The sequence below is a fragment of the Eumetopias jubatus genome, unplaced genomic scaffold (genome assembly GCF_037043125.1).
Source record: "Eumetopias jubatus isolate StellerSeaLion01/CBP00866 unplaced genomic scaffold, mEumJub1_p1.0 scaffold_3, whole genome shotgun sequence".
Classification (NCBI taxonomy): Eukaryota; Metazoa; Chordata; class Mammalia; order Carnivora; family Otariidae; genus Eumetopias; species Eumetopias jubatus.
Genome location: NW_028274809.1, coordinates 39,699,650 through 39,725,655, shown reverse-complemented (window position 1 = coordinate 39,725,655; position 26,006 = coordinate 39,699,650). Strand labels below are relative to the sequence as shown.

At 38.0% G+C, this 26,006-nt stretch overlaps 2 protein-coding genes across 4 annotated transcripts in view; one reads left to right on the top strand and one right to left on the bottom strand.

The window, feature by feature from the left end:
• Positions 1 to 5,046, top strand: part of SLC39A10 (solute carrier family 39 member 10) — a 133,146-nt gene extending 128,100 nt beyond the window's left edge. For both annotated transcript variants that reach the window (XM_028122378.2, XM_028122367.2), the window contains one exon: positions 2,262 to 5,046. In XM_028122378.2, coding sequence (XP_027978179.1) covers positions 2,262 to 2,420 — 159 coding nt within the window. In that variant the 3' untranslated portion in view covers positions 2,421 to 5,046. The remainder of the gene's footprint in view (positions 1 to 2,261) is intronic.
• Positions 5,047 to 5,246: 200 nt separating this feature from the next.
• DNAH7 (dynein axonemal heavy chain 7) overlaps positions 5,247 to 26,006 on the bottom strand; it is a 249,121-nt gene continuing 228,361 nt past the window's right edge. For both annotated transcript variants that reach the window (XM_088022077.1, XM_028121645.2), the window contains exons 59-63: positions 18,432 to 18,662; positions 14,991 to 15,143; positions 13,399 to 13,576; positions 9,369 to 9,472; positions 5,247 to 5,453 (exon numbers count right to left, since the gene is read on the bottom strand). In XM_088022077.1, coding sequence (XP_087878203.1) covers positions 5,247 to 5,453; positions 9,369 to 9,472; positions 13,399 to 13,576; positions 14,991 to 15,143; positions 18,432 to 18,662 — 873 coding nt within the window. The remainder of the gene's footprint in view (positions 5,454 to 9,368; positions 9,473 to 13,398; positions 13,577 to 14,990; positions 15,144 to 18,431; positions 18,663 to 26,006) is intronic.

Genomic DNA, 26,006 nt, shown 5'->3' with positions numbered 1-26,006 from the left:
TAACCAGTGAGTCTATTCCTGGAACTATAGCCTGAGAAAATAACCTAACATGACTACTGCTAAGAAAACAAGCAAGCAAACAAAAGTAAAACTGTATTAAAGTATTTTTACATTAGCATTTATAATGTTATAATTACATTGGAAACACCTAAATATCCAAGAAGAAAAACTACCCACATATATTTTAGGATTTTAATGGCACTGAAATTATTTTTTTCTCATATTAAATGGAAAAAATGGATTAAGAAATTACATCCATGGTCATCAGGTAGATGTTGGCCAGATCATGACAGTCACACAAAAGGTAGTGCTATAAAAAATGAGAATTTATCTTGTAAATTTTAAGGAGCCATTACAAGGTTTAAGCAACAATGACATGCTCATATTTTTGTTTTAGAAAGACCAGTTTGACTATAGAGAGGAGGTGTTCATTCATTTACAGTCATTCATATGATAGTAATACTATCAGAAGTTTTAGTTTGAGATATCTTTAGGACATCCAGGTGGAAGTATCCACCTGGTTTTAAGGGCTTTGCAAAGCAGCTGTTTTATCAGCCAGCTTGGAAGCACTGTTGAATTTTAACAGGTATGATCATACCAGTAGGTACGGCTGGCTCTTCGCTGTGGTTACGATCAACAAATATGGGTATGGGCATTCAGGATAGAATTGAATGGGGGAAGGCATAGTGCCTCTTCTGGGTGGTATGTACACATATCTAGAGGGGATATATCTGTGAAACATCCTGTATTGTTACTTATGCTTCAGTGTTAAGGAAAGCCAGATTTAAAAGTTTTTGTCATAATGAAAACTTGAGGAAAGGAGAAGAGATAAAATAGTCTTCTTACTAGAACCACAGGTAGGAAGTTGCCAGATTTAGTTTTAATCCATTAACCAGAGGTTAGCAGACTTTCTGTAAAGGGACAGATAGTACATACTTAGGCTTTGTAGCCCATGTGGTCTCTATCACAGTTAATCAGCTCTGCTGTCTACAGTCCTTTCTGTCACAATTACTTAATTCTGCTCGAAAAGAATAGTAGCCTCCATTAACCATTATACACTACTGCCATAAACTTTTGAGCAAAATAGATGGCCAGCATGAAGTAGCTCTTAAATAGAACCCTCAGGAGATTGTTAAATGTACTGTAACAAATGTCAGAATATGGTAGCTGGATTAATTGAACAATAATTGAATTAAATGAACAATAGTGTTTTTTCCTAGGCAGGCATTATGTTCTTAATACTACACTTTTCCCCTCTGAACCGAAAAGCACCAAGATATTGTTGGGAGTAAAGTTTAGTGTCTAAGAGAGTAGCATATCAGTGTCATCTTTCTGATGATATCATCGCAAACTTGAAAATTGCAATACACAGGAAACAAGAAAATGAAACGTGGAAGTAGCAGTTCTTTCACAATTTTGATTAGATGTGGGTGGAAAGACTTTATGCTTTTAATTATGCACATTCATTTTCTTTAACAAATCTTATTTACTTAAGACTTAAGTTTTACACTTTGAACTATGCGTTATTCTTAAATGTAATAGTATATGCTTATGCTTTAGAAATTGAACTATAAACTTCAATGAACTGTGCTTTTAAAGGTATTGGAAACATTCAGGTTTTTGAAATTGTATCACGATTAGGAGAAATAGAGGACCCTGTGAAGGCAGGGTGCACCACTTGGTGGTAGTCTGGCTGGATAGCTTTGAGAGACTATTTTCTCTATTATTGCAAGGAAAATAACAGCTTAAGAGCATAGAGACAACCAATTAGGAATCATCTGTAAATGTCTGTCCTTGCTCTCATGTGCAGCTGGATATGAGAATTTTAAATGGAAAGGGGTAAAGAAATGAAAAGTCTTGAATTAGGTATCCCCCCAAAGAATCTTGTGTTTTCAGTGCTTTTAAGATCAGTAAATGTGTTGGTCTTTCCTGGAGAGTTTTATTGGCAATAATAAATCGTCTTATACTTCAACATAAAGCAAATGACAAGGTCAGTGGATGGTAACTTTAGAAAATGGCTAACGCATATATTTGCATTTGTTCAGGGTTTAGAAGGGAACAGATTTAGTACTTATTACATAGGTAGAGCATAAACCTTGTCAGCATTTGGATGAAATATGTGTTATGGTTAGCATTATGTTTAATAGAATAATTTTATTTGTAGTTATGCTTTATTCATTAAAGTAGAAGAATGTAAAAAAAAATTAAGCAGAGTATTATACAAAATTGCTTATAAGTATCTGTTTTTTTTTTTTTTCCAGCTTCCAGAAATGTTGCATGGTGATGGTGACAATGAAGAACATGGCTTTTGTCCAGTGGGACAATTCATTCTTCAGAATTTAGGATTGCTGTTTGGATTTGCCATTATGCTGGTGATTGCCCTCTATGAAGACAAAATTGTGTTTGACCTCCAGTTTTAACCATTCCCAGTAATCATTGTGGATTACGAGAATGATACCATGCAGCTTTGCATCTGTTCCTAGTACTGTATGCACATTGCTCAAAGAAAAGTCAGTGGCTTGCACTACTTACAAGTTCCATAGATTTGAGCCTAACCACAAAAGACTGGTGCTCAGTACTGCTTTTCCCTGTGTGAAGGGGTCTTTTAAAAATATAAAGCTTGTGATAAAGGAGAAAATGGGACTCCATGAACCAATGTTGATATAGGTTTGATTAAGACTTTTAAAAAAATGATCATATAAAACACTAAAGTAGTCTCTTTGGTAGTAGAAACTTCTGTGGCTATGCAGAAATAGAAATTGAACCAAAAAATCATTTAAACTTTAAAAATATTTTAAATGGGCTTCGGGCAGACTTTTCTTTGTGCTAAAAATGAATTGTAGTGTCCTTTAATTCAGTTACATATATACCTAAGGTAATGGGGATCAACTTGATACAATTTTGAAACTGCATAAAGTAGGCTTGTAGGAACTAGAGGAGAGCTCAGGCTGCGTTAGAGTATGAATTTAGCATTGGGAAAAGCCCTTATTCTTGAATCTAGAGTTACTATTTTTGTATATATTGGCATAGTGTTTAAACTTGCAGCCTAAACTACTGAACTTTGTGATTGTATGTTTGTGTGAACTTCAGTTTAATGAAAGATTCATAATGGTTCTTTGTATTAATATTATACTTGGTGTTTGGGTGTTTTTTCTTTCAAACTTCAATTTTGTTTTTGTTTTTTGGGATTTTTGGAGGGGGTAGGGAGTTGGAGCATGTGGTAAAATGTTTTTTTGTTGTTGTTGTTAAAAGTGTGACCCTCTAGGAAATATCAGAAAAAAGAAGAACCCAAACATGGTCGAAATATTCAGCTTTCCTGTTTTAACAGTACTAACCAGTTATTTGGGAAATTTAAGTTCTAAATGTATGCATTGCTTTACCGGTTTGGTTTTGGAACCTAGAGCACGTGCTGTGACGGGCAGGAAGATAAGGCAGAAAACCCAAGTTTACCATGTCCATAATCTCTACATGTCAATTAAAATGGCTATAAGGATACTCTCCATCGATACCATGGCTATCATGGTACCAAGTGACTTGGAAGATAAACTTAAATAATGCAGATGAAATCACTTGATCATTCTGTGCCAAGATATGCTATTGGTGCCTGATAGGGACTAGTCTCTTAGAGGTGCCCTGTTCTAGCATAATTGAGTGATTTGTGAGAAGTGCAAGCCATGTTTATCCTGAATTTTTACCTAATAATTTGTAGTACTAGTCATATTGCATGTAGCTTTCTGTTTACGTCTTGTGCCACATGGTCTTCATTTATGCCCGGTAAACTGTATTTGAACTATGTGCAGGCAGCTTTGTTTTAATCCGCTTGGCTACCAATGCAGCTGCTTTAAAAATCTTACTGCTCAAATATTTAAGAGGCGGACTCCTTCCATTCCATTTAAAGTGTTTGCATTTAGCCCTCCTTCTCTCCTCAGCTCCTTTCCTCTTCGTGAACTTTTAAAAAATAAAACTTTGAGAGTAGCACATTTATCCAGGTAGTAAGAGTCTTGCCAGTGTTTCTTCTTTGTGCTGTAAGCAAGGAAGCTGAGGTGTTCTTTTCTTAATTAATGCCTGAATTTGAAAACTTATTTCTGGCCTTCTCCATGGCCTCCTATAATAAGTAGGAGTTTTCTCCTTAAAATATTTTCAGCATTGGGCACTGAATTAGCACAGTCCTCATCTCATTGCTTGGCCCTTCAAGCAACCTAGCTACAAGGTGCTGATATTTTATTTAGTACTGCCAACTTCAAGTGATTAAAATATCTTGCTTTCTGAACCAAGATATATTTCTAGTTCCTTTTTGCATTTTTGTACCCAAGGAGGATTCTGCATTCCAGCATTAAATCTGCTTAATTTTAAAACTTTTTTGAAAAGCAACAGTTGGAATATATTCCCAGTCTTAAACGTCTGGTTTAAAGCAAACAAGTTCTGCTGCAGTATATGAAGTTTTATATTCTCTAAAAAAATGGTATTACCTTCATCTGCTAGATTTTTTTTTTAACCTATTAAGAGGGCTGTAACAGTTGCTGCTAGTATTTTGTTAGGGTTCCACCAGTATTTAGTTTCCACATCATTCTAGTGTATAGTTTCAAGTCTTACTAGACAATCTGAATTCCACTACATTTCTGTTTGGCTCCAACATTCCATTTAACTTGACCAGTCTAATTTAACTTGTGTTTGTTGGAGGTCATTCATGTTACTTGTACAATGCTGTCACTGTGTGACATCCATATGAATTTTGGTGTATATCACATTGCATTCAATCAGCTGTGATTATGCGTAGAAATACTATAGTAACTAGATGCAGTGTGAATTTTTTCCATTAACAGTAAGTCAGTGGCTTAAATATGATTATGGTCCTGCAAGGTGATACTTGCTAAAATATCTAAACTTTTTTTTTTTGTTGTAACTGAATCATTTTTTAAAAATTTATAAAGCTGGAAATGATCAAATGCTGTTTTTTTCATTGTCAACAGTGGTGTTGTCATTTTATGTATGTTCCTAATGCTTATGGAACTCTCCCAAAATAAAGTTATTCAAAAAGAGCAAATACACCAGTGTGTTTTCTTTAGTCTTTATTTCAGAACATTTCCTTACACTGAAGTAGGCGTCATTTTAAAAATACGGGTTGCATTTGCACATAAATTTTTAATTTAAGTACAGCTTTAAGTGAAATTGACAAACCAAATTGTTTATATTTTCTTCCCAGCAATCTTAACAAGAAATAGGAACAGGGAAATAGTGTCTTCGAATTATGAATTAAGTTGACATAATAACGCTACACCTCGTCCAATCCAGTGCTCCATGGGTTGATCAGAGGGAAGAGTCATGGCAATAACAAAATTTGTAGAATGACCAGTGGTGGATAATGTTCCTCTCCGCTCACTTGTCTTATACAATGGAGCAACATAACTTGGTCGTTCTGGTATGTCTACCCTCTTACAGGGCTTTAGCCACATCTGGAAGAAAGTGCGTAAGTTTTTTTAAGTCAAGGGTGTAGTTATATTTACATTTGAACCTAATAGGATATGTTCAATTCTATGCCTGCAAGTTTCTGTGGCCCAAATAGATTTTTTGTTAGCAGTACTGCCATTGTTCAAAACATTTAATTTGTATTAGCACTTTTTAAAATTGAAGTATAATTGTTATATTAGTTTCAGGTGTACAACATAATGATTCAACAATTCTGTACATTACTCAGTACTCAAGTAAACTCCCCAAATGTCATCAAATAACGTTATTATAATCTTACTGACTGTATATATTCCCTATACTGTACTTTTCATCTCTGTACTCATTTATCATATAATGGAAGTTTGTATATCTTAATCCCCTTTATCTATTTCACCCACCCTCCCCTCGATCTCCCAATTCCCCTCTAGCAACCACCAATTTGCTCTCTGTATTTAAGAGTCTGGGGTTTTTTTTGGTCTCCATTTCTTCATTTGTTTTATTAAGATTCCACATGAGCGAAATCATATGGTATTTGTCTTTCTCTTACTTCTTTCACTTACCATTATACCCTCTAGGTCTATCCATGTTGTTGTAAATGGCAAGATCTCATTCTTTTTTATGGCTGAAAAATATTCTATTCCATATATTATGTATATACATTGATGTACACCTACATATAATATTTTATATATAGCCACATCTTTATCCACTCATCTGTTGATAGACTGTTGGTATGCTTCCATATCTTGACTGTTGTTTCCATTTATCTTACCCAGTAATGGAATTACTGGATCATACGGTATTTCTATTTTTAATTTTTTGAGGAACCTCCATACTGTTTTCCACAGTGGCTACACTAGTTTGCATTTCCACCAGCAGTGCACAAGGGTTCCTTTTTCTCCAGTTGTCTTTTTGATTCTATCAATTCTGACAGGTGTCAGGTGGTAACTCATTGTGGTTTTCATTTGCATTTCCCTGATGATTAGTGATGAAGAGCATCATTTCATGTTTCTGTTTACCATCTGTAGCTGGTCTTTGGAAAACTGTCTATTCAGTTCTTCTGCCCATTTTTTAATTGTTTTTTTGCTCGAGTTATATGTTTTTTATGTATTTTGGATATTAAGCCCTTATTGGATAGAATCATTTGCAAATATCTTCCCCCATTCAGTAGATTGCCTTTTTCTTTTGTTAATGGTTTCCTTCACGATGCAAAAGCTTTTTATTTTAATGTAGTCCCAGTAGCTTATTTTTGCTTCCCTTGCCTTAGGTGACCTATCTAGAAAAATGTTGCTAAAGCCAATGCCGAGGAGATTACTGCCTATGTTTTCTTCTATTTTATAGTTTCAGGCCCCATATTTTGGTCTTTAATCCATTTTGAATTTATTTTTGTGTATGGTGTAAGAAAATGGTCCAGTTTCATTCTTTTGCATGTAGCTGTCCCATTTCCCCAGCACCTTTTGCTGAAGGACTGTGTTTTCCCCCATTGTATATTCTTGCCTACTTCACTGTAGATTAATTAGTCATGTAAGTATGGGATTATTTCTGCATTGCTCTGTGTGTCTGTTTTTGTGCCAGTACCATACTATTTTGATTAGGTGGCTTTGTAGGATATCTTACAATCTGAAATTGTGATGTCTTCAGCTTTGTTCTTTTTTCTCAAGATTGCTTTGGCTATTCGGGGTGTTTTATGGTTCTATACAAATTTTGGTATTCTAGTTTTGTGAACAATGCTGTTGGTATTTTGATGGGGATTGCATAAAATCCATAGATTGCTTTGGGTAGTATGGATATTTTAACTACTAATTCTTCTGACCCATAAGGATGGAATGTCTTTCCATTTTGTTGTTTTCAATTTCACAGTATAGGTCCTTCACTTCCTTGGGTAAGTTTATTCGTAGGCATTTTGCTCAGAACTATTTTCGGAGCAAACTAAATGAGAAAAAATAATTATTTTCACCTCTCAAGAAACATATGTTATCCATGTATTTCTCACCTCTTCACCATACTTACCTGGGGATGACTTTTTGACTGTTTACATTAACAACAACAAAATCATAAATACTTTCAAAGGGAACCCCTACCATTGATAATCATGTCACCATATTAATTTGATAAAGGCCAATCTCAAAAAAAAATCTGAAAGGATTTTGTCAGTGATTCTAGAACTTCGATCACCTCGCCATTTTAGGCGACTATTTTAAAGGGGCTATTACATACACTGTGCTGTTTAAATACCCACTTTATTTTTAGAAAGTCATTAGCCAAGTTCCTAAAATATTAAGCACTGTTAAACCTAACTAACCTAACCAATCTAAAAAAAAAAAAAAATGATGTGGGGCAAGTTGATCTCTGAATTTAAGAGTAAAGAACAAACTACGGTCATAATGATGAAATAGTGTTTTAAAATCTAATTGAATTCCTTTTTCCACTACAGTAGCAGCAATCTTTGAGGGGATAATGGTTTGACAGCCCCACTGTTGAGAGCCCTCTTTTAGGTTTCTCAGGTCAAAATAAATTGTATGAATGTGTTAATAGGGATGCTAGTCTATGTTTCTCCCACATTACTGTGGAATCCATAAAGCAGTTTTTCGGATATAGTTAAATATAAGGACCCAACAACACTTAAGGTGAGTGTATTTCACTTTAGCCAAGAACGCATTTTCTTAATGAGAATTTTTCTAAGTGACTTACTTATTCAAGAGAATCATCCACTTATAAATCCCTTTGTATTCATTGCAAACTACCTTAAAAGACTAGAAAAATTCTAATCAACTCCTGAAATTGTAAACGTTTGCCCTGTGACTTTGAATTTGGGTTTCCTATTTAAAACTCTCTGTCCATACATAGTATCTTAGCATATAGGGCAGGTCTTGTGGAATTGGCTGTTAGCTGATCCCTCACTGAACCTGTTAGGATTTTTGTCTAAGCTGCTCCCAGTGTCCCACAAACAATACATGTAAATCCACAGCCTATATTTTATCACACCATCCCAGACAGGCCTTTCCAAGTGTGTGAATATCTAGGCATTTTCTCATGATGCAGTAACAGTTGGAAACAATATCTTCCATAGCTTAGTTGGCCCATACTGAAGATAGGTTCCTAGCAAACAAACATTTTTATGTGGATGGTTTTCATATAGTAATCTTTTAGTCTACAAGTATTTTTAGGTCAAGGTATATGTAAGAAATACAAATAGCTATGTATATATGCATATGTGAATACATATATACAGTCAATCCTCATTCTTCCTGGATTCTGTATTTGCAGATCTGCTTATCACTGAAATTTACTCATCATCCTAAAACCAATACTCTGTTTTATGATCACAGGCATGCTCAGAGCCTCAAATGTGAGCCACCAAACAAGTATGTTCCCAGCTGAGGTTGAACCTGGTCACATTCTGTTTTTCTATTTCACCTCTCGTAAATGGAAACAAGTTTCCTTTTGATAGGTTATTTAAAAGGAGTTTTTTGTATTTTTTGTTTGTTTGTTTGTTTTAGTGATTTCCCTGTTTAAAATGGCCCTTAAATGTAGTGCTCTGGTGCTATCTAGTGTTCCTGAGCGCAAGAAGGCTGAAGTGGGTCTTACAGAGGAAATACCATAAGGTTCATCCAGGCACGAGTTACAGTGCTGTTGTCCATGAGTTCAATGTTAATGAATCAAAAGTATATATTAAATATGGCATTTTTAAACAAACACAAAACGAGTTTATGTCTTGATCGGTTAACAAAAATTTGAACAGAGGATTATAGAAACTTAACCTTGTATTTCTCCTAGGAGCTGTGGTTCAGCATTCACTAATTCAGTGCTGGCAGGAACTTTATAAAACACAATTACCATGAATGGGAATGACTGTTTGTGGGGGGAGTGTGTGTATAAAGAGCATCCCCCGCCCCCGTATCAGTATATTAAATACTAACCACAGGCACTGTATCATAAAGAATTTTGGGATGTGATTCTGCAAGTTTCTTGATCTTTCTATTCCAGGAAGCTCCATCCAAAAATAATCCATGAATGAAAACACCTAAATATAAAAGCAGCAGGTTAACACACCTGTTTAAATATGCATATTGATTAAGTTCTGAATCTGAAATTTCTATAAGTGAGTGCTCTGCAGAGGATACTAGGTCAGCAGCCTAAGGCTTGTTCTAAGATAAAAGCAATATGCTGAATGCTTCATCTTAACATCCATATTCTAACAATATCTACACTTTGCCTAGTTAATTCAATAGTAAGATTTGATGTGGAAAATCAAAGAGAAAAGAAATTTTAAATTAGTCTATGGGAAATTCTCAGTCTGGGTGAACCGTATCAGATTTATATTTTTAATTGGCCAGTGATTATAATGTGAGAGGCCATGAAATCTGCAAGAAAAATTCTTAATGTAGTTTTAAGGGATCCAGTGGCTTCTAGGCAGCATGTGAAGAAAATATCCTTGCTCAGATCTCGAATATCATGAAAGTTATTTCTCTCTTCCCCTTCTAGAATTTATTCTCACTCCCAGACCTCTCCTTAGTCTGTGTGGGAGAGCACAAGGATGAACTCCCTCTGGAACGGAAGGTCATACACTATCCACAGAAGAACACAAATTAGGAAATCACTGAAACTCCGATCCTTTCGTCCTTTTGTATGAAGCCTCACAGGTTGAATACAGGTATATGCTCATGAAAACATTTCATCGTAATTGTTGCACAGACGTGAAGGGAAGCAATGTGGAACTGAGACCTAGGTCTTAGTTCCTAATTTTTGGTGTGACGTTGAGCAAGTCTTTCAACTTCAGGCCTGTTTGGTCCTCTGAGAACAACTGGAAAACATTTGTAAAACAATAATGCCTACTTCGTCTACCTTGTAGAGTTGTTAGAGTCAAATCAGTTGTATTTAAAAATCCACAGGGGCCGTGCTGTCCAATAGGACTTTGTGTAATAATAGAAATATTCTAGATCTGTACTTTCTAATATGGTAGCCACTGGCTATTAAGTGTGACTGAGGGACTTTAATTACAATTTAATTTTAAAAGCCACATGTGGATAATCCAGTGATGGATGTTGAGGGGGAGGAAGACTTTCTCCTCTCTAGGTTTTAACTGATGGAAAGAATAGTTGGAATAAGATACCAGTTTTATTAACGGGCAAAGCACTTGTCCAGTAACTTGTCAAGTATTACTCTGGTAAAGCTAAATTGCAAAATGCACCTTGAGCCTGGAGCAATGTTGGGGATAGACCTGCCTGAGGGAGAGAGAGGTTGGTCTGTAACCACATCCTACATACTAATCTTTCCAGCCAGATCCAAGGCCTGCAGGGCAGCCACAGTAATAGATAGGAATAGGGAAACATAAGACTACAGAGAGGTCCAGAGAGCCATTTAATACCCTGCCCCACTGACTTGTAAGCATGGCCCAGTAAATCTCTGGTTCTAACCAATTAGATTATCTATTCCTCACTTGGGGAAGAAAGATAATGTCAGAAAAAGTGAACAGTTCATTTCAACACCTAAGAAAAGTCGCAATAAGGATAAAATTAACTCCAACCCAGCAACAATTTTATAGGAAATGTGATGGGGGATATACAAACACGTTTCTCTTTCTCATGGTCCATACGGACCATGGGGAAGACACAAGATCTAAAAGGATAGGTAGATATTAACTGGGTCCTGGTTTCAGAACCGCTCCTACTCTAGCCATACCTTTGCCATCTAGGAGATGTGGTCGGCATACAGTATCAGCTATGGCTTCTTCAGCTCCTCTCTTCACCATTTTCTGCCTCCTCCTTGCTGTGTAATGCCCTTCACTGGGGACTCTGAGTTCCCCATTAGTACTGATAATTCAGATAAGAGGAATCTTAGCAAGTACAGCTAGAATGTATGATTCCAAATCTGCAGATTTACAGTGGCATGGTGGCCACTTTACGAGTCACTTTTAAGAGTGACCTTTTTCATTAAGTTTAATTTAACCTTAGGTAAATAAGGCTGACCTCTTTGTGAGCCCCAGAACCCAGAAACAGGCAATACACTAAAGTGTGTATGAAAGAGAAAGGCTGATGGAATGGTAGAGATAAACTGCGGGGGGCGGGGGGGGAATAGTCTAGCCCAAGCTTTTCCCAGGTGTGATCTGGATTCCTCCCATGAGGGTCCCATAAGAAAGGTGTTCCTTAGGAAAAGTCCATTGCTCCAAGTCATTCCATGGAATCTCATTTTCATTTTGATAGCTAAGCTGGAAGGAAAAAACAGGAATGACAAAAATGCTATATTGTGGATATCTGTGTTTATTGGTGAAAATGTATGTGTGTGTGTGTGTGTGTGTGTGTGTGTGTGTACAAAAACAAATTCACAAATTAGTGACTGTCTACCAGCTATTATAAATCAAACCTTGGCTGATACTTTAGTATTCAGTGAAATGGTTTATTTAACTGATGGTTACTCTTTACTACATGATCTCAGAACACTAAATGGTCCTTATTAATCCTTAAATTGTACTTGATATCTGTTCCACTATTTTCCAGATAATTTTGGATTTTAATATATTTAGATCTTGAATTAGAGCAGTTGTGGGTTAAATTAGTAAATCACTGTAAAAAGAAATAGCAATGACCTTGTACCATGTCTAAGTTCAGTGTATAATGATTGGCAATTCAGTAGTTTTATCTTAAATATTAACTAGTTTATAAAACTTCAGGCAATGCTCTTAGTGATTCTATTTTTTACTGAGTTCAAAAACCTATAACTCTGAGGGACATCAATACTACCTAGCCTTCAATCAAATGCCATCTTCCCTGCCTTTTATCATAATGATATAAGAAGAATTTAGAAAAAAAAATCTTGCAATACTTAAGAATCAACCAGAGCTTCTTCAAGAAACTTTCCTTGAGAAATGTGATAATGTTTTCAAACTTGTACTTCTATAAAAATACTCAGCAGGCCTTAGAGAAAGCAGCTAGTGAAGCATAAGAGTCAGATGGCCTGGGTTTGGCCAACTCTTCCCATTGTTTGTTGAGAGACCTTGGGCAAGTTAGTTAACTTTCCTGAGCCTTAGTTTCCACCTGTGTATAATGGGGGTATTCTGGAACCCAACAGTGATACAGAGCAACTGCATACCCCTCCTCTGATTTTCTTTTACCCAACTTAATTGGAACCAAATTATTTATCCTTCTTGGTATATTGCTAATCTATATTTTGACTTTTATTAGGGTGGGGGAACTCAAACATCTATTTACTGATACCTTTTACAACATGTATTATAGTGAGTTGTACACAGCATGTATTATTTTAAAGGCTGATGTAATTGAAGGAACAATAAACTAAACACCTCAGCGGAGGTTTGTTACATGCCCTTCAGGCATTCAACAATATGCCCATTCTGAGTGTGTTAGGAATAAAAGTATAAGAAAAGAGCAACAGTCCCAGGATTAAGTCCTTGGACACTCCAGTTTTTAGAGGAGGAAAAGCTAGCAAAGAAGCATGAATGTATCCAGTGAGAGAATCAGGAGAAACAAAGGGAGAAGGATGTCTCTAGGAGAGTGATGTCAACTGGTAAGAACTGCTAAGAGTTTAAGATGAAGACTGAATTCATGGGATTTTTCAATACAGAAGTCATTACTAACTCTGAAAAGAAGAGCGTCAGTTTATTGGAGAGGATGAGAGGTAGATGGCAACTAGGAAGTGAGAACCTGGAGAGGGTATGTAAAGACAATTCTTTGGAGACATTTGCTACGAAAGAGAGACATGAGATGGTAGCTGAGGGGATGTGGATATTAAGACGTTGGAATTCTTTGTTGATTTGTTTTTAAGATGACAGATTGTAAAGTATATTGCATGTTGATAGGAATTTCTTTTCCTCAACTATTTGAGAGTAACATACATGATGATTAAAATTTTAACAGTTGAGCAAAGTAAGCAAGAATGTCATGTCTGTTCAGTACCTAGATATAAGCCAACTCATTCTGTCACCGCACTTACCATCTTCTGGAGCATGCTTATACTCTTTGTCTTCCATCACTTCATAGTCAAACCCAAGAAGATCAATGGGGATGGTGTATTTCCTGGCGTAGTTCTGCTGGGCACTGGTCAGGAAGGCTTGTGTGAAGAAGAAGCCAGAAAGCCAGAAGACTGGAGGAGGGCCAACTTCATACCATTGCTGTGGTGTCAAAGCACACGTGTTCTAAGGCTAGAGACTTTCAACTTTGAATTCAACACTGCTTAATAAAATTTACCCCCAAACACTCCCCCCCCATTATCTTTTAGGTAGACTAATAAATGAGCTAATACTTCGAGGAATAAAAAGCTATACTGTCAAGATTTTAAAAAGCTACTTATTCGGTGTTTGTTCTGACTTCAGTTTCATATCCATTGCACCAGCTAGGGTACCAAAATGTGGGTTAATGCAGAAGTAAGTGTCTTTATACGTGCCCAGTGATTCCTTCCAAAAAGCCCCATACAATAATGAATATCAATATATGTTGTTGCACAATATATCATGTTACATAGTTGAATAGAATAGATCCCTATAACATCTGGTAATATTTTTCCCATTTTTTTCTCTCTAGTCATTAGTGCCCAGTAGAATATTCCTTTGGAAGTTTTCCCACCTACTTTACCAAAATACAATGAAATCCAACATGTGGAAATACAATATTATACAAAGAACTTCCAAAAGAAACAGTAGTGAGAGCTTAAGATTTTTATAAATATCAAGATACCTAAATAATTCTGTTTATATCATACCTTAATAAGCTAATTGAGTACTGACTTTAAATATTAAATTATAGAAGTCAAATGAATTTGAAGAACTTTTCCCTGTTAGAGTCCAAGGTAGAACCTACATCTTTCAAGAACAATCTTATTTCTTAAGTATCAACCCTAGTATAACAGAAGTCCTGTGTTACGGAAGGGAAGTTGAGTCATTTTATCCCTGCAGAAATTCTCTCACAGGCAGTTTTTCACATAAGTCACAGGCAGTTTTTGATGCATTATGAACAGTATCTAGGAAATTAATACTTGTAATGAATATAATTAATTACATAGTTAAGCATCAGTATTGCCAGATAATTAGGAGACAGTCTTCTGCTCACTCAACATTTCCAAGACAATTAGCCATTGAGATTATTACTGTCTTGGGCTGAACCAGCAGTCTAGTGACTTCATGATCTGGAAGAGTGCTGGACAAGGAAGAGAGAATGCTCCTTGCTAGTAGCTTGCCTGGCTTTTTAAGGTGCTGTGCTCTAGGAATCTATTTTAATGCTTAGTATTTAATGGAAAAATCAACATAGCCAGTTGTTTTCTCTCTTCAAGCATCGCTGACTTGAGTGTGTAAGTTTACTAAATATGAACACCTGTTCCTAAAGGAGCTTTCAGAGAGTCTATTTCCAAAACTAGTATTTTGACAGTTTAGTGTAACAGTTACATAAATTATATGCAATACTGAGTAGTGGTCATATGTGCCTGGGATGCACAGAAAAACTAGAGAGTAATATCACATTAGGCATCCTGATAAATTAAATAAATAAAATGAAATAAAAAGAAACAATATATGATCATTTAGATGAACTCACCTGCAAGAATTTTAGTCTGGAAAGGAAGTCATTCACATAGCTCCCAAGTGGTTTAAGGCTTGGGTATGATTTACCCATCCACATTCCTGGAATTTTGACATTCAGAATGCTGCTAACCACTTCTTCAAGATCTGTAGACATCACCACAAGCCCCTGAAACACATTTAACCTTTGGTTAACATGATAATACTGATTTTGGACAATCCTCTCTTAAATACCCTTTTCCTAATTATCCTTTAAGATTGTAATTAGTTAAAGCTGAGTCATATAGCAAAAACAGAAAAGATATGTTCTTTTGCTGCCAGTAAGTCATGGAGTCATTGAACTATTCCTTACAAAACATTGACAATTTTACTTTTAATCAAATTTTTGTGGAAAATTTTCTTATTGAGGTCTAATTGACATATAACATGGTACAGTTGACCCTTGAACAAATGGGTTTGAACTGCATGGGTCCATGTGGATTTTTCTCAATAAATACATCGAAATTTTTGAGATTTGTAACTATTTGAAGAAACTCACGGATGAACCAAGTAACCTAGAAATACTGAAAAATTTCAGAAAAAGGTAAGAATACAGTACATAATACATAAAACATACAAATTATGTGTTGACTGTTTATGTTATGGACAAGCTTCCAGTCATCAGTAGGCTATTAGTAGTTAAGGCTTTGAGAAGTCAGGAGTTACGTGTGGATTTTTGACTACATGGGGGTCAGCACCCTTAACCCCCATGTTGTTCAAGTGTCAACTGTATTAGTTTCATATATACAATTTAATATTTGGATATATTGCAAAATGGTCACAATAGTCGGGGTAACATCTGTCACCATACATAGTTACAGTATTTTTCTTGTGATGAGAACTTTTAAGATTCACTCTCAACAACTTTCAGATTTGCAATACAGTATTACTAACTCTAGTCACCATGCTGTACATTGCACGCCCTCCTCATGGCTTTTATTTTATAACTGGAAGTTTGTGCCTTTTGACCTCCTTCACCCATTTGCCCACCATGGAAAATCTTAATACTTAGCTACTCACTAGCTATTTAATCACAGCCTAATTTTGACTTAGTTTACTGCTCTATTAAATAGACAACTAATACATCTCTGTCCTGCCTTCTTAAAAGAACAGTGATGATTTTAAAATTAGAAAAATTATATGAAACCCTTTGAAAATTTAAAATATTCTCAGTTCCACTCATGAAGTCTAATTGATCTTATCCCATTTTGTTATTTATTTAAGTAAACTCTATGCCCAACATGGGGCTCAAAATCACAACCCTGAGATCAAGAGTTTCATGCTCTACCAACTGAGCCAGCCGAGTGCCCCAATCTTACTCCATTTTGAATCACTGGTGGACAGATGTTAAAACTTCAAGACCTTTGAAAATTACTGCCTCGTTGATCTTACAGTTGGGCTAGTTGCCATCATCAGTTCTCTTATCTCTATAGTTGACAATATTATTCCAACTAACATATGGAGAAGATTTTATAGTAAATTTAATGGGTTTAACACCCACATTTCCTTTGCCTCCTTTCCCAAACCCACTAAAAACAACAGTAAGAGAATTTATGTTTTAAGGGCATAAGCTTACCAGGGCAGAAAAAATAGGGAAAGGCAAAATAACACAATTTTGAGCGCTAGAAATCATTTGTACTGTAGGCAGATGATGTTGAAGCCAGGCGATAACCTGATCCTAAACTAGCAGAGGAGAAAGCTAAGCAGCAACTAGATATCACTGCAGAATACCCAAAAGTATTTGGAATTGACAGCCCTAGGTGAAAGTGAGGAGTGGAAGGTGGTGCTAATTGAAAAGGGTTATTGAAATTGGGTTTCAAAAACAGATTTCTAGGACTTCTCCCACAAATCTGCACATCACCTACCTTGAATGAAAACTGGAAGGGAAAATGAAGAAATCCCTGGAGGGATGCCAGGTTCAGTTGGGGTCAGATTACCATCCTGAAGTCAGGAATTAAGTGAATGAATGTACATTGGATGCTGAGGCCTCTTTCCCCTTTTCCCCAGAATGCTGGAAGCCAGGCCTTTCTCTTCCAGGAAGGATACAGGAAGAACCAGGTCAAGGAGAAATACATGGTCCGGAATGCTTCTTAGCCAGACATCCCAGCCAGATGACACTACAACCAGCCTAGTAGACACCTTTTTCAATAATAGCTCCTATTCAACCACTTCTCTCCCCCTCCAGTGCTACTATAAGAAACAAGCTCAGCTGGACTACTTTAATAGCATAATTGCTCCCTGCCTGCTCTCTTGCTCCCCTACAGTCCTTCCTGGAGTGGTCAGAGTGAACTTTTAAAAAATGTAAAACAGATCATTTCACGTCATTGCTTAAAACGCTCTGAAGACCTCGCCTTACTTTTACACTTTAGAACGAAATTCATGATCTTAACCATGGCCAACAAGTCCACTATGAGTCTGTGGCTTCTCTGTCCTACCATTTCCCTCATGCCATGCTCACTCCACTCCAGCCACAAGAGCCTTCCCTACTGGGTTCCCAGACCAGGCCAAGCTTGTTCTTCTCATGGTCTTTGCACTTGCTATATCCTTTGCTTAAATGTTCCATGGTTTGCCTTTAAGTGCAGGCCTCTGCTCAAGGGTCGTCTGACACAGACGTCTGACACAAAATGACTTGAGTTTCCCACTCATCACTCTCTACTCTCTGATCTTTTATTTTTTTTTCCATGGAATTTAATGTTTATTGAAATTTTATATTTTTAAATCTTTGTCTCCTTTATTAAAACTTCAGCTCTATGGGGGCACCAGGTGGCTCAGTCAGTTAAACGTCCGACTCTTTATTTCAGCTCAGGTCATGATCTCAAGGTTGGGAGACTGAGCCCAGCGTCCAGCTCTGCACTAGGTGTAGAGCCTGCTTGGGATTCTCTCCCTCTCTCTCTCAAAAATAAAATAAAATTGAAGATTGGTTATTTATTTAAAAAAAATGGTGGGGGGAGCACCTGGGTGGCACAGTTGGTTAAATGTTTGACTCCTTGTTTCGGCTCAGATCATGTCTCAGGGGCTTGCGATGAAGCCCCCAAGTCAGGCTCAGCGTGGAGTCTGCTTATGTTTCTCTCTACCTCTCCCTCTGCCCCCCCCACCCACTCTCCTTCTCTCTCTCTCTCAAATAAATAAATCTTTAAAACTTAAGCTCTATGAAGGCGAAGGTTTGGTTTTTCTAACCCTTTGTGTTTTCTTAGCATGTACCCATCTAGCCAACCGTGCTCACATGCTCCATACTTCCCTCCCCACTTACTAACTGTAATCCCCAGAATCCTATACATTCTTCAAGGGCAGGGATTTTGCTTCTAACCCCAGAATGAAGAACAAAGAATGCTTGCACACAATCTCCCCTCAATAAATATTTGCTGAGTAAAATGAATAAGTTATTGCAATAATTTTTCCTTGGTACATTTCCCCTTACCTTGATTGCTTTTTGGATGTTAATGCATGATTCCCTTATGGTCTGCAACAACTTATTGAACCGTCCCATCTCTTGGACAAGCACAGTGTTCATGCTCTGAGTGTAAGTTGTTGGGTACCTCCTCATTGCTGCCTCAATATCAAAGTTGTTGGGAAGTTTGCCCAAGATGTCACCAGCAACCTCATCTACTACTTCGTCTGATGATTTTGCACCAGCATCTGCTGAACGAGACTGTAAAGAATTCAAACTAAAAATCAGAAATCCTCATAAAGGTGTAGGAATTGCTGAACAGGAAAACTCCTAAGGTAAATTTTATAAGAATGAGTACTATTCTGCTACTTTACCAGTGATTCTTCTCCACACAAGATTGATTGAAGTGATAAAAACAGGCATGGGGTGAGGATTCAGGAGAAAACCAGTGTTACAGGGGAGGAAGAAGGCATGGACAGTTGTTCACAGGCAAAAGAGGGTCTGGAGAAAGAAAATGAGCCGCACACTGGCTGCCTGGGTAGAGGGGGAGTGGATGCTGTGGGGAGAGGGAGAAAAAGCATTTATGTTGGTGGGGTGGCCGAGGAACGATGAACATTAACACCCAGGAGAAGGAAATTTGGTCTTGCTTTGAGAAAGCTTGCCACAAAATATATTTGCCAATAACTCTGGTACCTACTGGTTGCCAAAAGCAGAGATATAGTTTTGTCCTTGAACCAGAAGGGCAAAGAAAATAAGCTCGTCTCCTCTAAGCAGTTGGAAGAGTTATGGAGAAAGGCAGACTTTAGTGATTCACACTGAAACAAAGGAAGGGGAATTTCATTTCAATTTTTATTTTTTATGTTTATAGTGGCAGGGTGTAAATGAATATATTTTTTGGGAAAACCATTTAAATCCTCACAATAAATGAATGTGTGTGTGCGTGCATGCACTTGTGCATGCATGTCGAGAGAAAACAAACACAATTAGAATATAAATGAATATATCTCATATTTTTCCAGCCCTAGGAAATTATATTTAGCCTTATTTCAGATTCTGTATTTCCTGGTTTCTTTACTGGCACTGAGGCATAAACACAGTAGCTCTGCAAAAGTAACACTCCCAATGACAACATTTCTTGTTCTAATTTTTTTTCTGTTCTGTTTTTTAAAGATATTTTAAATACATAATATAAAAGTTTTGTCATTGTTAACTTGCTCTCCAAACTCGCTGTTCTGGTCTCTTTGCCTCTGAATTGTGGTAAACCCAATGTAGAATCACTGAACTACTGCCTACCCATTAGCATAATTGTAATTACCAATCTGAGGTTGAGGATATTGAAAGAGGCTGTTTAATTACATACTGAGAAGATACCCCATGTGTATTTAGACTTATTTGTTTGGTTCTGAGTCATTTTCTGTTGGAATGAACCCACTGTTGTATGTGTTCTGTAATGTGGTATAACCCATCAACCTTAAACAAAGCCAAAAGCCCCTCTAAATGTCCTGTTGTCACACCCCAGTGTATCACATGTGCATAATACTCCTAAAGATCTACTTATTCATGTCTGTGCATATGCTTTTGAACTCAGGCAGGAACTGATTTTAGTGGAATTAACATATGTAAAAATGGACGTACCAAACAGTCTTCCTCCTTTCTCCCTTATTAGAAAATGTCATCTGACAGTAGACCAGAGCTAGGAGTACCATGGACTCTTCCATCAAGGATAGCACACCATTTGATCCTCCTAATCCCATTCTTTTAGCTTCCCCTCCCTACCCCCCCCGCCATCATCTCTTGTTATCTGCCCTTCTTGGTCCTATCCCATCTTTAGAATCCAGAAAGAGTTTAGCATTATGGTTCAGAACACAGATTCTGGAGCCAAACTAGTGGGAGTCAGACTGCTTGGCTTTGAGTCCTGGCTTGAAATTGTACTAGCTGACCTTAAGCAAGCTACTTAATCATTCTGTATCTGTTTTCTAGCTGTAAAGGTGGGAATAATTAGCCCTTACCTCAGAGGACTGAGGTAATGCATTACACTGTTATACATGAAGCACTTAGAACAGTGTTAGCATACAGTCAGTACCATGTAAGTATTTACTACTATCATTATTACTCTGAGATTCCATAAAAGTAAAAAGATCAGCTAGAATTCAGTTCATGGGATGATTCACTGGACCAAATAAGCATTCTTATTAAAATTTTATTCAATCACTAAGGGAACTCTTACCATTTGGACTAATCTGCTTTCAAAAATGAAAGAAACAAACAACTGAACATATCTGCTAAAGGGACAGCACAAGAGAAGATCTCTTAATAGAAGAGGAAGATTAAATATTTTTATTCAAATATACTGACTCGTGCCCATGGCATGCTGAATTCTAATGCCTTAGATTACTCTCTGACATGCGCTTACATTCATGCTCTCATAAGCGGAGCTGCATGTTTACAAAGTGCCAACTGTATTTTTCTCCTCAACCTTTTTGTACATTTTATACTTACTATTGCAATTCTTTAAATATTATGTAATCTGATAAAATACTGTTGTGAAAGAAACTTTCTATGTAAACTAGGTTAAATATTCTGGAATATTTGAAAAAGATAAGTCATTTTATAAGTTGTTGTTGAATTAGTAAGAGACTAGAAAACAGGCAAAATTTTAGACTGGATTCTGACATCAAACCTCTTCCCAAGTATCTTTGATATTCTTCCACTTTTAAGGAATTAAAAGGGGACATAAGATAGAATGCACTTGCTGGGAGAGAACGTTCCCCTTCCTGGAGTACTTTTGGAAGAGGGTATATTGCCTCTCCAAGGACAAGAGACCCGCCGTGTGCCATTGAGTTGGTCATTCATCAGCAAGGGACAGAAGCCTGCTCAGAGGACAGATAACCTGTCTGCTGCTTTTCACTGTCCTTCACTATAAACTCCAAGCACCTGGGCAACTGTACAACTGCATTTCTGGGACAAAGCGGCACCACACATAGCACGGCGAGGCTCTCCAGAGGAGGAGGGGAGAGGGTCCGCACCATGCAGTGTCCTTTAAAATCTGGAGCTGTGATTCCCAGCTGCATGCCAGACATAAAACACAGAACTGTGGCGCCAGGGGTACAGATGGCCTGGGCACAGACAGGTTGAGGGAGGGGGTTTAACAGAAGTCTGGGACACAAGAGGGGAGACTGTTCACTTTTCTGTGAGGGCTTCCTGAACAGTGCAGGCTGAGCTCCCCTCCCTGCAGAGGCGAGAGCAGGGTGATGCCATCTTCCTCCATTCCAACCACCAGTGAATAGGTGGACTTCAGTGAGCAATACAGCACCCGCAGTGGAGGCTAGAGCTGCTTACACAAAACCCCACCCCCTGTACCCTGCAGGTGCATCTTTACCCTGGAAGGTCTGACTGTGAGCCAGGGCAGCAGGCCTCTACCCCAGAGGAACAACACAGGCCCCCCTGCATGTACCAAGTCAACTGATCACAGAGTGCTCCAAAGGGTCAGCTTCAGTTCTGGTAGAAATAGATTTTATTTACTTATTTACTTGAAAGAGAGAGAGAGAGCATGCATGCACACAAGAGGGGATGAAGCAGAGAGGAAGGGAGAGGGAAGAGGAAAGAATCTCAAGTAGACTCTCCACTGAGCACGGACGCAACTCGGGGCTCGATCTTACGACCCTGAAGTCATGACCAGCACCAAAACCAAGAGTCAGATTCTTAACTGACTAAGCCACCCAGGAGCCACTGTTCTAGTGGAAATAGAACCAGGCTTTCTTGCTCTTTTTTTTTTTCCCTTTTGAAATCAGGCTTATAGGTTATTCTTTGTTTTCTCATTTCTTTTTCTCTTTCTTTGGATCAGGCTTCCTTTTTTTCTTTTTCTTTGGAAAACTATCTTATAGTTTTTTGTTTGTTTCTTTGGAGGTTTTTTTTTTTTTTTTTGGTCCCTTTTCCTTTTTTTCAGATCAGGCTTTTTGTTTGTTTGTTTAAATCAGGCTTAGTTTAACAAATCAAAGCACACCTAGTTAAAGGCCTCAACACTCCCACTGCAAGCAAGTGGGACCTGCGGGAAAGGGCCGCCACAACACAAGAGCAGAGTGCAAACAGCATACACCAGAGACACTTCCTGAAGCACCAGGCCCGGGACAGTGTGTGACTCTTTCTTAATATAGTCTTACTCTCAGTAAGTAAGTAATTAATAACAAACATAACAAGCTTTCAAATACCCAAAGACAGAAACCTAGACATAATGACGACAAGATGGGGGAATTCTCCCCTAAAGAAAGATCAAGAAGAAGGGGCAGAGCAAGATGGCGGAGGAGTAGGAGACCTGGATTTCGTCTGGTCTCAGGAATTCAGCTGAATAGGGATCAAACCATTTTGAACACCTACGAACTCAACAGGAGATCGAAGAGAAGAATAGCAACAACTCTCTGAACAGAGAGCGACCACTTACTGGAAGGTAGGACGTGCGGAGAAGTGAATCCGAGGTGATATTCGGGAGGACAGACGGCAGGGAAGGGGGCCTCCGTGGGCCGCTTCTGGCAAGTGATAGAGCCGCGGAGCACAAAATTGGAACTTTTAGAAGTCGGCTCCGCGAAGGGACGTCGCTCCAGTGGCTAAGCGGGGGGTGGAACCCTCGCGGGACAGTGTGGTCTCAGGACCCCCGGGGTCACAGAAAGACCGGGGGTGCCTGAGTGCGGCAGAGCTCCCAGGTATCGGAGCTGGGAAGCCAGCTGCAGAGACGGAGCTGAGGCGCGGACTCTCAGCTCGGGGTTGCCATAAACCGTGATCCGCGGCCCAGTCGGGCCACTGCCCCTCCAGCAGGGACCCAACAAGTGGCAGAGCCGGGGAGACTCCCCTTCCTCCCCCGGGAGGAGCGGCGTGGGAACCCACCGCAGGGATCTGCTGGGTTTGGAGACTCCACACGGGGTCAGGTGCCAGAGACAGAAACGCTCGGTCACAGGCCGGGTGAGCACGGAGTGCAGCCAGAGACCAGGGAGACGGGAATGATTGACTGCTTTTCTCTTGGGGCTCACTGAGAAGTGGGGGCCCCCGAGTTCTCGGCTCCTCTGCGGCGGAGATTGGGAGGCTACCATTTTCACTCTCGTCCTCCAAAGCTGTGCGGAAAGCTTGCAGGGAACAAAAGCTCCTGAGAGCAAACTCGAGCGGATTACTTAGCCCAGACCAGCAAGGGCAGGGCAATTCCGCCTCCCGCAAAAACATTTGGGAACCACGGCAACAGGCCCCTCCCCCAGAAGATCAGCTTTTTTTTTTTTTTTTTAAGATCATGGCTTTTTTACCATGATGCATTAGTTTTTCAAAGTTAATTTTTTTAATTTTTTTTTTATTTTTTCTTTTTCCCTTTTTCAACCAACATCTTTTCAATCCCTTTTGGAAAAAAAAACATTTTTATTTTTCATTTTAAGGTCATATTCTATCCCTTCATAGTAGATACCCTTATTTTTGGCATATATATATAAGTTGTTCTCTCTTTAAAATTTTGATACAGTTTCTTCTAACAGATCAAAATATACCCTAAATCACTAGTGTATGGCTTTGTTCTAGTCTCCTGCCTGATCACATTCTCTCCCTTTTTTTTTTTAAATCTTCTTTCTTTTTTCAAACAACTTCTTGTTGTATCAATTCCTTTTATAAAATCTTTTATAATTTTCATCTTTACAATCATCTTCTATCCCTCCGTTGTATCAACCCTTATTTTGTACATATATAAGTCTTTCTTTCTTTAAAATTTTAGGAGGCACTTTCTTCTAACAGACCAAAATACACCCAAAATCTAGTGTGTGGCACTGATCTATGGACTAGCCTGATCATATTTGATCATATTCTGTTTATTTTTGTTTTGTTCTGTTTTTGTTTGTTTTTATCTTTTTCTTTTTTTTTCTTTCTTTTTTCTTTCTTTCCCTTTCTTTTCCCCCTGGTTTTAGGTCTTTTCTGATTTGTTTAGAGTATATTTGCTGGGGACGTTTTTAACCTGTTAGCATTTTGTTCTCTCATTCATCTATTCTCCTCTGGACAAAATGACAAGACAAAAAAAATCACCTCAGCAAAAAGAACAAGAGGTAGTACTGTCTGCCAGGGACCTACTCAATATGGACATTAGTACGATGTTGGACCTAGAGTTCAGAATCATGATTTTAAAGATACTAGCTGGGCTTGAAAAAAGCATAGAAGTTATTAGAGAAACCCTTCCTGGAGAAATAAAAGAACTAAAATCTAACCAAATCTAAATAAAAAAGGCTATTAATGAGGTGCAATAAAAAATGGGGGCACTAACTTCTAGGATAAATGAGGCAGAAGAGAGAATCACGATATAGAAGACCAAATGATGGAAAATAAAGAAGCTGAGAAAAAGATAGATAAACAACTACTGGATCATGAGGGCAGTATTCGAGAGATAAGCGATATGATAAGATGAAACAACATTAGAATAACTGGGATCCCAGAAGAAGAAGAAGAAAGAGAGAGAGGGGCAGAAGGTATATTGGAGCAAATTATAGCAGAGAACTTCCCTAATGTGGGGAAGGAAACAGGTATCAAAATCCAGGAGTCACAGAGAACCCCTCTCAAAATCAATAAAAATAGGTCAACACCCCGACATCTAATAGTAAAACTTATGAGTCTCAGAGATAAAGAGAAAAATCTTGAAAGCAGCTCAGGAGAAGAGATATGTAACCTATAATGGTAGAAACATTAGATTGGCAACAGATCTATACACAGAGACCTGGCAGGGCAGAAAGGACTGGCATGATATCTTCAGAGCACTAAATGAGAAAAATATGCAGCCAAGAATACTGTATCCAGCTAGGCTGTCATTGAAAATAGAAGGAGAGATTAAAAACCTTCCAGGACAAACAAAAACTAAAGGAATTTGCAAACACAAAACCAGCCCTACAAGAAATATTGAAAGGGGTCCTCTAAGCAAAGAGAGAGCCTAAAAGCAGCATAGACCAGAAAGGAATACAGACAATATACAGTAACAGTCACCTTACAGGCAATACAATGGCACTAAATTCATATCTTTCAATAGTTACCCTGAAGGTAAATGGGCTAAATGTCCCAATCAAAAGACACAGGCTATCAGATTGGATAAAAAAACAAGACCCATCAAAATGCTGTCTGCAAGAGACTCATTTTAGACCCAAAGACACCCCCAGATTGAAAGTGAGGGGGTGGAAAACCATTTACCATGCTAATGGACACCAAAAGAAAGTTGGGGGGGCAATCCTTATATCAGACAAATTAGATTTTAAAACAAAGACTGTAATAAGAGATGAGGAAGGACACTATATCCTAAAGGGTCTATCCAACAAGAAGATCTAACAATTGTAAATATCTATGCCCCTAACATGGGAGCAGCCAATTATATAAGGCAATTAATAACAAAAGCAAAGAAACACATCGACAACAATACAATAATAGTGGGGGACTTTAACATCCCCCTGACTGATATGGACAGATCATCTAAGCAAAAGATCAACAAGGAAATAAAGACTTTAAATGACACACTGGGCCAAATGGACTTCACAGACATATTCAGAACATTCCATCCCAAAGCAACGGAATACACATTCTTCTCTAGTGCCCATGGAACATTCTCCA